Source organism: Silene latifolia, chromosome 4 (genome assembly GCF_048544455.1).
Source record: "Silene latifolia isolate original U9 population chromosome 4, ASM4854445v1, whole genome shotgun sequence".
In the NCBI taxonomy this organism is placed as follows: Eukaryota; Viridiplantae; Streptophyta; class Magnoliopsida; order Caryophyllales; family Caryophyllaceae; genus Silene; species Silene latifolia.
This window is the reverse complement of record NC_133529.1, coordinates 13,793,088-13,804,120: the sequence shown is the minus strand read 5'-3', so window position 1 is coordinate 13,804,120 and position 11,033 is coordinate 13,793,088. Positions and strand designations below refer to the sequence as shown.

The following is an 11,033-nucleotide window of genomic DNA, read 5'->3' as shown; positions in this document are numbered from 1 at the left end:
TACATCGGAGCCCATACCACGGCATAGACTACGCTGGGGGCAAATTGATGGGGCATATTCTCGCACCGTGACCAAGTCAACATATTGAGCAAGGTCAAGGGTATCCACAAAGAAAGTCAACGACTTAGATAGTCTTGCCGATGGAGCCCATCGGCTGTCACCTGGTCTCGGCCGGACAACTAGCCAGCCGAGACACAAATCCGCGTACTCATATCCAAGACCCTCGGCGAGCCTGCCACAGGTCCATCGGCCGAGGGTACAACGGTCCTTTCACCTGATAGCCACTTGGCCACTTGGCCACTACGTGACAAAAGGTGAATGCCTATAAATACTCCTCAACCTTCATTGAGGAAAGGATCCACAAATTGACTTAATAACCACTATTCATCTGGTAATATCTTCCTTATCTCTCTACAATATACTCTTAGCCAAGTTACAACAACTTCTCTCTAAGTTCACTGACTTGAGCGTCGGAGTGAGTACGCTCGGCCAAAGCCGAGCCCTCAGTTTGTTCATCGTTTCAGGAGACCGCAAGGAGGATTCAAGCAAGGACATCGTTCTACTAGCTACGAGTGGTAACAAACATCTGCTCTGGAATTACACCCGGAACAGTGTCAACCATAGACCGGGTCCTAGAGAAACTCTCGTCCATGACTAGGTCGTCCTACTACACATGCTTAGTCTAATTCAATTCCGTGCCTCTCGACTTTAGAACGAATGAACAAACTTAATCGATGAATAAGGCCTTTAAACATAGATTAAACATTATGGTGCAAACATGTGATAGAAACATTTATACAATATTAACTCATCCTTATTTTGACATTTAATATTACTTAATCATGCATGACTTCCTTTATTCCCTAGACAAATGTAACTACTCAAACATGATGAAAATGTAAATTACACTAATGATAATTAAAATGATAAACATTATGGAAATGTAAATAGAAATTACCTTGCAATATGGAAATGAACTAGAAATGGAAGAACAATACTTGTAATAAAATAACTTGAAATGAAATTTTGGAATAAAACTTGAATGGAAATTGTATTGAAATGTTTTTAACATAAAGTAAATCTAATCTAAGCTAAGCTAATAATTAAACTAATCTAACTACTAAACTTAGAGAGAATTATGAGAAATTATGAGATTAACACCTCTTATATAGGAAATAAGGAAGTAAAATTTGTAGAGGAATCCCAAAATGGCATCCTAAGCACACTCTTAATTTTCCTTCAATTCTTGAGTAATTACCTAGAGGAATACCATGCAAATCCTTAATGTCTCTTTAATCACTTGGTTAAATGTGATATTAGTATCCAAAACTTCACTAAGCATCCAAAGTTTCCACCTTAATTGGACTTCAAATCTTGGGTTTGACTTTGCATAAGACCTTATTTTGCATTTCTCAAATTAATCCATCACTTTATCTATGCAAATCCATGTACTTCTTTAGCTTAGTTCATGCTTCTAGTATTTGTAATTGAGTAGAATTGGACTCATTTTAGTTCATTTTCCTACAAAACATGAGAAAACATACAAATGAAACTAGAAAGCAAATATTAGCTCATGAACACTAAAGGTAGTACATAATACATATAAAATGGAGCTAAATAATGGGGTAAATATGTATAAATTATGGACTTATCATTAGTATATATCAAAAGTAACAGTCCAAACACATTTATTAAAGTACGAGAGTTATAAAGGTTACATTGTCTCAAAATCCAACATAAGTAATATCCAAAAACTAGCAACTGACAAACGACAGCTAAGACTCTTGACTGTGATAACTAATCCTGCGTGGTGACTCTCCCTTGACTGACCCAAGCTCATCAAGTGCATCACCTGTCACAATCTGCTCACCATCCCCGAATGTATCACTACAGATTTTACAAAACAACAACGGGGTCAGTTCTGCATAACTAAAATAAGACAAGTGCATAAAGTAACCAGCTGATCATCCTCCGTCCCCGGTCTCCCGATCTCACACAGTAACCGGCTACACACCGAGGTGTGTACTACCCATCGCAACAGGTAGCTCACGCCGCCAGTGGGAGGCCGCAACCAATCCCTACCAAAATTCCGCTCATCAACGAGCGATAACCCTGTCCCTTAATGTGCACAACCCCTCCCATGGCGGGTTCCACGGTGGGCGAACTAGGGCGTGAAGCCACTCCCGCAAGTAACTCCACCACAAACATCACAACACCATCACAACATGATAAGACCATTTTATATAAACTTTATCTCCTTCTTTTAGTTCTAATATATTTGACATTATGCACTAACCTTAGTGATTTTGAGCTAATATTGTATTTATAGTTGCATTTGCACGTTCGATCATATTTTGTAGGTACTTAAGCTTTAAGGAGCTTAATTCCACATATTTACAAGCACTAGGATACAAAGCTAAGTTGAAGAGAAAAATGGATCAACAATGAAGTAAAGTATGGGACTTGCATGAGCAAATGTGGTGGATTAATTTGAGAAATGCACAACACAAGTCAAGAAAGGAGTCCAAGTATAAAATCAAGTGTTAAAGCCCAAGTAGAAGAAGATGGGAGAATGCATTGGATGCTCATCTTAAGATGCTCTTTGGATGCTAATTGTGCAATTAAATTAAGAAGGCGTTGATGGCCAACATGGGATTCTCAAGGCAATTACTCAAGTAATTAAGAGAAAATATTTAGGGTTGACCCCTTGTATTGCTCTAAGTTTCACCCCTTATTTCCTATATAAAGGGTGTAGACTTCAACATCTACACATCCATCTTTCTACACATCTTTTACATAGAAATTCTCTATAAGTCTTAGTTTAGTTTAGTCTTTAGTTTAGTTTAGTTCAAATTAGAATTACTTATAGTTTTATGTTACAAACATTTTACCTTAAGCATTTCAATATAATCTCCATTCAAGTCATATTCAAGTTACATTTCAAGATTATTTCTATTAAGCATTGTTCTTCAATTCCTAGTTCCATTTCCATTTCCATCTCAAGGTAATTCTTTTCCTATTTTCATTATGTTTATCATTTCAATTGTCATTAGTTTGGTTTACATTTACTTTATGTTAGAGTAGTTTATTTTGTCTAGGGAATAAAGGAAGCCATGCATAAAAATTATTTGCAAAATGATAAATTAGGTTGATATAATATTGTCTAATTGTTTTTATCACATGTTTGCATCTTAACGTTTAATCTTTGTTTAAAGGCCTTATTCATCGATTAAGTTTGTTCATTCGTTCTAAAGTCGAAAAGCACGGAATTGAATTAGACTAAGCATGTGTAGTAGAACGACCTAGTCATGGACGAGAGTTTCTCTAGGACCCGATCCATGGTTGACACTAATGCCGTAAGGTGGGTGCCTCTAAGCCTAAACAATTAACGCTTCATCAACTCCTATGTTTAATTTAAGCATTTACATAATTTGCATGTGTAACCCGACTTCCCTAGACTCCTTTTATCATATAGTTTATTATTTTCTAATCAACAAACCAATAAATCAAACGTAACCGACCTCGATAGAATTCAACCCATGACAACTAATTAACAACTCCCGTCTCTCTGTGGTTCGACCCCTACGTACTACATTCATTTGTTTTGCTAGGGTATAAATATTATCTTTGAATAGGTACGTGATAAGCCTATCAAATTTTGGCGCCGTTGCCGGGGAGACGATTTTGTTTGCTAATTACTTGTTAAATTTTATCTTATTTTATTTTATCTCGAGGAACACTTGTTCCTTGGGATAATCTCACGGTTTCTTTGTAGTTTTAGTGTCTATTTTTGTAGGTGATAAAGCTATTGGCCATTCATAATGAATTACAAATTCGTCCCACAACTCCAAGATGAGCCTTTTCATGACTATCTTGCCCGATTCTGCCATTTTTGCGATAGTCTCCTCTCTCTTGGACATGTCCTTGATGGGGATTACATAGTTCAATTCGCGCTTAATGGCATGAATTTTGAGACCCGAGAAATAGCTCTAAACTTGAGTAATGGGAGTGTCTACTACATGATGGGGCTAGAACTTTGAAATTTCTTTGATTTCATGGCTAGCCAAAGTCAATTGTGGGAGGTAGCTCGCCAAGAAGAATTGAGGCGTGCAACGCTTCTTCAAGATCATTTGGAGCAACAAGCATCCGAGGCTCGTATCATAAAAATGCTCGAAGACATGCTCACAGAAATGCAAGAAGGAAATGAGCGATTTATCAAAGCTTCTACTCTTCCACCTTCCCAATGTGAGTCTTTTGCAACTAATAATTTAGAACTATTGGAAGATGATGATGATGGTCCTAATTTTTCTTCTAAAATTCCCCATAACATCACTCCGATTGACCATGTAGAGACTCATGACATTGACCTTGTAGTAGATGACACACCCACCATGGACGATGTTGGGCCCGTTTTCAATGAAAAGGACGAGGTTTTACCCGAGACCTTAGAACCCTTTACAAATCCTTCCATGGAGGATATAGTGGACCCATTAGAAGTAGATGGTGGACTATGTGACATAAAAGTTAATAGGGATGAAACCCCCAATTCCCGAAAGTCCTACCATTTAGAGTTTTCATACCACCCAATTGAGACCGTTTATGATGATATGTTGTGCACTAACAATTTGTTTCATGGTCTTAAGCATGATGGTCCATCTCTTACTGACGAGTGGAGTAGTACGGTGGTACTTATGAAATCTCTCATAAGCATTTTGATAAGATATCCTATCTCTTACCCTTGCTTTATCAAGTTTTTATCTTATCAATTGCTTACATATGCTTGTGTATTGCTCATGCGCAGGAATATGATCAACTTCTAAGGGCGTTGACATGTTTTTTAGAGGACAATAGATATTCATTTCGGGAAATCGCTTTTATTTGTTTTTGTTTTTAATTTTCCGCAAATTTAATGTTTTAGTAAAAATAGAAATAAAATTACTAGTCTTGACGATGTTTGTTTTGTGATTTATAGGTAAACAATGAAGAAAAGGTGATTGAACGCTTCCCCATGCATGAGACCCCGATCGGGGTCGTAACTTTCAAGAACGGAGGAGCTAAAAGAAATGCGGAAAAAGTCAAATATAGCAAGATAGGGTCAACCCCGATCGGGGACACAAGTTTTTCCGAAAAAAAAAAAAATTAAAAAAAAGTTGCCTAATCACTGGCAAACATCATTCCTTCATCAAATTTTCAATTTTAGGCCCTTTTCTTAAATTGTTGATGCAATGGAAGAGTCTCCCGAATACATGCTAGCTTGGGGGAGGCTCGCTACTCTAGTAAGTTTTCTTTACTTTGCATTTTAGTTTATGTCTTGGAACCCATTAAATATGACCTCTTGTCCTTCTTGTTTATGTGCTTTGAGTCATTTTTATGGTTTCGTTGGGTAGTTTAATTGTTGGCATATTGAGGACAATGCTATGTTTAGCTTGGGGAGAGATTGCATTCGCATATTAGTTAGTTTGCATTTAGTTAGTGTAGATTTAGTGAGAATTTTTGAAAAATTTGTGTGAATTTTTGCTTCTAATTCTTTGCTTGTCCTACTTATGCCCTATTGCATATCCTAATGATTGCTTAAGTTAATGATTTGTTCTTTTATGATGGATATTGCTACATGGGGATGTCTTGACATAGTAGGTGGGAGATGAAAAATGAACCAAATAGGCTTGATCTTGACTTTTGGCAAGCTACAAAATGGTAAGCAGGGCCGTCTCGGGATTTCGGGGGCCCTTGTGTGAACTCTAGATATGGGGTCCCTATATAACATTTTAAGAAACAAAATTTTAAAAAAGAAAGGAAAATAAGTACATAAATGTGGCTAATAGGTCTTGAACCAAAGATCTTTTGTTTAGAAACCTAATTACTATCCACCAAGACACTATCTTTCATTGAACATTTAGTGTACTCTACTTATTTATTCTTGCTTTTATTTTGATTTCTGATCCAAAAAATTGGGGGCCCTGTGCAGCCGCACGGGTCTAAAGACGGCCCTGTTCTTAATCTATACGACAAAATATAGTCATGTAAAATCTTTATAAAAATTTATCGTCATAAAAATTATAAAAATATCAAATTTTTATAATTTTTAATAATGTGTAACTAAAGATATTCACATTAGAAAATATGACTCGACAAGTATGATAAAACAACTGTTTTTTTTGTTTTGAATGAGAATGAGTACTAGAATATACACTAGAAAATGCAAAGCCTAAAACGTTTTCTCACATTATGTAAATAAAGTAGAAATGAGCAAAGCCACTAAATAAGTGCCAAGTGGAAGGCCATAACACAAGGTTCGAGTCTATAAATACACTGCCAAGGAAACCAAACAATAAGCAAGTAAGCAAGTCTCATAATTTCCCAAGTGTTGAAAAAAAGAGAGTTTGAGAGAAGTGTTTGGAAGTGAGTAAGCAAAGCCACTAAAGTTGGCCTTTTCTTTCTCCTTTTCTAAAGGGGGGAAGATCCTTGTTTAACGGCTGTAAACTAAAGAGAATCAAACCAATTCATTCAAACAAAAATGTTTATTGATAACTTCAAGGTTGAGAGCCCTAATGTTGAGTACAGTGATGGTGAAATCCACTCAGTATATGATTACCAAACTACTGAGTTGGTTCATGAGAACCGTAAGGGTTCCGGTTATCAATGGATCGTCAAGCCTAAGTCCGTCAAGTATCAATTTAAGACTGATACTCGTGTCCCCAAACTTGGGTATATATTGTCCTACTTTCCTTTTTACGACTTTACCATCTCATCATTCATAAATATACTACTACTACTACGTATTGTTTGCTGTTGTTTTGTTTGTGACGTAAAAGTAGTACAAGAGTACAAGTAATTGATAATTATTTTTCCGACTCGTAACACGTGATGATTAAACAAATTGATTATAAAAGGATGTTAAATGCAGGGTGATGCTAGTAGGCTGGGGTGGCAACAACGGGTGCACCTTAACCGGTGGTGTGATCGCTAACCGTGAGTAAGTACCTCCTCTTTTAATGGTTACTCAATTTTCAGCCAATTAAAACATTAACAACAAAAGGCGACACATTTAACCCGGTGTATAAGATGAAATCAGAAAAGACGATACATCTCGGAATTAATTAAAAATTTAAAATAGTTTAGAGGACATTGAGAATGATTATATATATATATATGAGAAATTGATTTGGGCAATGGTTTAAAATGGGGGCAGGGGAATATCATGGGCAACAAAGGACAAGATACAGCAAGCCAACTATTTTGGATCACTTACTCAAGCTTCCTCAATTCGTGTCGGTTCTTTCAATGGCGAAGAAATCTATGCTCCTTTTAAGACCCTCCTTCCTATGGTATAACTACATCCCCTACTTCATTTTTACTTGTTAAACTTGCAATTAAATTTGTACACTCACTTTTGGCCTAATATGTCAAGGTCGATATCGACCGACCTTAATTTTAGTTGCAACTTGCAAGTGGCTGGCTACCCTTCCGTTCTTGTCAATTGTTTACCTTTACGTTTGGCTTTGTTTTTAGATGTCCATTGTCTAATGAGGAGTTCATTTTATTTCATTGTATTTTCATGCAAGTGGACAGACACATGTAAAGGTTAATATATACACACACATTTATGACATTAAAAGAGTTTTAAAACCAAATGTAAATAAATGACTAACAGTAAGTAACACACCAGAGAGGACGAGAATAGAACGGAATTGAATAAATTAGGTAAACAAACGATTATGTGTTAAGATTATAGAGGGTGAGATAAATGCATAAGGGAGAATTTGTATTATTGAATGATAATCTTTTACATCGTGAGGTATTTATAATACCTCCCAACTTAATGGAAAACCCTAACCCTAATGGCAAACCCTAATGGTAGTTGGGCCTATACTAGGCCCAATCTCCTAATACCCTCCCGCAATCGTAAAGGCAGTACATAGTACGAACTTTACGATTGGAGAAAGACAAAGAAAAAGGTACAGAACAAAAAAGAAATCTTCAATCTTCATCTTCTTCAATCTTCATTAACCCTCTTCATCTCCGCAAGGTTGGTTGGTAAGAGTGGTTGACCGGAGTCCAGGACAGTGCGAGTTTAAAATTATAAATATATCTGCCTTTTAGGATGGATTATGGGAATATTTAGTGAAGTGGTGATTAAGCTAAGACGAAATATGATTAGGAGTTGTGATGAATTAATGAGGTAAGACGAAATATGAATGAAACAGGTGAACCCGGATGACATAGTATTTGGGGGATGGGACATAAGCAAGTTGAACCTAGCAGATGCAATGAGCAGGGCTAAAGTCCTGGACATTGATCTTCAGAAGCAATTACGGCCTTACATGGAGCATATGGTTCCTCTTCCCGGTATCTATGACCCTGATTTCATCGCAGCCAATCAAGATTCTCGTGCCAATAACATCATTAAGGGCACTAAGAAAGAGCAAGTTGATCAAGTCATTAAGGATATCAGGTATCTTTAATCTTTTCTTTCTTTCTTTCTTTACAACTTGTACAATATTCGGTCATTAAGTTTATAAATGATGGGTATGTATGTAATGGGAAATGATCTGAAGGGAGTTTAAGGAGAAGAACAAAGTGGACAAGGTGGTGGTGTTATGGACAGGAAACACAGAGAGGTACAGCAATGTGGTGGTGGGTCTGAATGACACCACGGACAACTTTTTGGCGTCTGTCGACAAGAATGAGTCCGAAATTTCTCCTTCCACATTGTATGCTTTGGCTTGTATTCTTGAAAATGTGCCTTTCATCAATGGAAGTCCTCAGAACACTTTCGTCCCCGGACTCATTGATCTGGCCATCAAGAATAACAGCTTGATTGGAGGTGATGACTTCAAGAGTGGTCAAACCAAGATCAAGTCTGTGCTCGTTGACTTCCTTGTTGGAGCTGGTATCAAGGTAAAGCTTGATATATAACCGCTACAATATTATTTTACATAATTGACTGACGCCTAATTTAAATGTGGAACTGCAGCCAACATCAATAGTGAGCTACAACCACTTGGGTAACAATGACGGTATGAACCTTTCGGCACCTCAGACTTTTAGGTCTAAAGAGATCTCTAAAAGTAATGTCGTGGACGACATGGTTGCAAGCAATGGCATTCTCTTTGAGCCTGGTGAACACCCTGATCACGTTGTTGTCATCAAGGTATACATTTGAACAAATTACGGTAATTCAAAAGTAAATCGCTAGATATGATGATGTATGCTGATGTTAGTGTAACTTTTGAAAATGTTAGTATGTCCCATATGTGGGGGATAGCAAGAGAGCCATGGATGAGTACACATCGGAGATCTTCATGGGTGGAAAGAACACCATAGTGATGCACAACACCTGTGAGGACTCTCTGTTGGCTGCTCCGATCATCCTCGACTTAGTCCTCCTTGCGGAACTCAGCACTCGCATCCAGCTTAAGGCCGAGAACGAGGTAATGTAGTCATGGTACTATCGACAACTAGAATCGTTTTGTCGACAAATTGAAGTTTGTTTAATTAATTAGCTCTATATATATATTTTGCAGGAGAAGTTCCACTCCTTCCATCCTGTTGCTACCATACTCAGTTACCTTACCAAAGCCCCTCTTGTAAGACCCTCCTCCTCTTGTACTGTACTAACAGTTGATTATTATATTAAATGCATAAGAAGTTCGGTACAACAGTCTCATGTCTATTTCGTCTATAAAAATCCCACTTCATCAGTTCTTGTGACGTAGGTTATTTTTTTTATGAATAGCGGTGTTTTTTTTTTTCTAAATGTAGTTTTGGGATCAGTTCTATGATTAATTGATGAGCGACACGAAGAGTGGGAGGATCCGAGTCTAGGACTCTAGAAAAAAGACACACTTGAGATGAATTAGACATTAGATGAAACAGATGGGGACATGACATGTTTAATACGACATAATGATTTTCCTTTGATGTTTTTGTCATTGTTCGTCCTTGGCTTTAGTTATTTCAGTTACCCAAGTGGCATCCTTTAGTAACACAACTTCCATTACCCGTCGTCGGCCTTTACCCCACAGCAATTAGTATTTGTTTCCTTCTTTTGAGTTCTCTAGTAGGGACTAGGGAGAGTAGTATTTTTTGTATTGACGTTGCCAATTTCGGTATCTTCCATTCACAAGGGGTCATGAATTGACCCCGCCCCCGACCCAGACCCTTCCAGTTTTGTATTGATATTTGATAATTGAATTGGGTTACTGTTTAAAAAATGACAGGTTCCACCAGGCACACCAGTGGTGAATGCACTATCCAAGCAGAGGGCAATGCTGGAGAACATAATGAGGGCTTGTGTGGGGTTGGCCCCGGAAAACAACATGATTCTCGAGTATAAGTGATGATCGTAGCCGTAGCCGTAGCAGCAGCAACCGCCCTTGATCCTGAGCTTCGGCAATAAAACTTATGTGACCTGAAAGCTCTTTCCTTAGGTGTTAGTTGTTGTTGTATTAGGCTTATCCCCCATTAATCCAACTCTACCTTTTCCTGCGGTTTTATGTCTTGTTTCTCTGAATCGTTCATCATTCATCAATTTATGGTGTATCCTCTCCCGTTCTCTAATTAATCTAAGGCTAAATATGTAATTATCCAATCGTTAGTATTCTTCTTATGTGACGTCTTGTTTCATCTGCTCGCTTTTAGCCATACTATAAAAACCAATCTCAAACTCTAAAATCGCCTTAACAACTGAACAAGTATAGCTTCAGTGAATTTATCAGCTAAGTTAGTCGACATCGGCTAGTCTTGCTCTGTGTTACTCAGATACGCTAACACGTGTTGGCGTGTCGGACACAGCTATTTGGGGTGAATATTCCTGTTTTGTGGTCTAAATTGAAGTGTCGTGTCGGCGTGTCGGGTACGGCTATTTAGGGTGAATTTTCCTGTTTTGTGGTCTAAATTGAAATGTTGTGTCGTGTCGGACACCGACACGGCATTTAAGTGAAGTGTCGGAGTAAAATAGCATTGATGAAGTGTTGGAGTAACATAGCATTAACAGCGATCATAAGAAAGGACATGGTAAGGCCCATTTGGTG

At 37.6% G+C, this 11,033-nt stretch overlaps 1 protein-coding gene across 2 annotated transcripts; it reads left to right on the top strand.

The window, feature by feature from the left end:
* The first annotated feature begins 6,327 nt into the window (after nucleotides 1-6,327).
* LOC141653034 (inositol-3-phosphate synthase-like) lies at nucleotides 6,328-10,614 on the top strand. Of its 2 annotated transcripts, XM_074460670.1 has the most exons (10): nucleotides 6,375-6,705; nucleotides 6,905-6,973; nucleotides 7,190-7,325; nucleotides 8,205-8,452; nucleotides 8,556-8,898; nucleotides 8,975-9,151; nucleotides 9,243-9,431; nucleotides 9,463-9,466; nucleotides 9,528-9,587; nucleotides 10,221-10,488. In XM_074460670.1, exons 1-10 carry the CDS (start codon nucleotides 6,515-6,517, stop codon nucleotides 10,334-10,336), a joined length of 1,533 nt encoding a protein of 510 aa, XP_074316771.1. In that variant the 5' UTR covers nucleotides 6,375-6,514; the 3' UTR covers nucleotides 10,337-10,488. The 2 variants fall into 2 exon arrangements, with proteins under 2 accessions (XP_074316770.1, XP_074316771.1); XM_074460669.1 differs by lacking the exon at nucleotides 9,463-9,466 and having other exon boundaries at nucleotides 6,328-6,705; nucleotides 9,525-9,587; nucleotides 10,221-10,614.
* The last annotated feature ends 419 nt before the right edge of the window (nucleotides 10,615-11,033 follow it).

Coding starts and splice junctions, on each gene's coding strand:
- LOC141653034 (XM_074460669.1), top strand. CDS start 6,515: ATGTTTATTGATAACTTCAAGGTTGAGAGCCCTAATGTTGAGTACAGT. Junction 6,706..6,904: donor ACTCGTGTCCCCAAACTTGG/GTATATATTGTC, acceptor TGTTAAATGCAG/GGTGATGCTAGTAGGCTGGG. Junction 9,588..10,220: donor ACCTTACCAAAGCCCCTCTT/GTAAGACCCTCC, acceptor AAAAAATGACAG/GTTCCACCAGGCACACCAGT.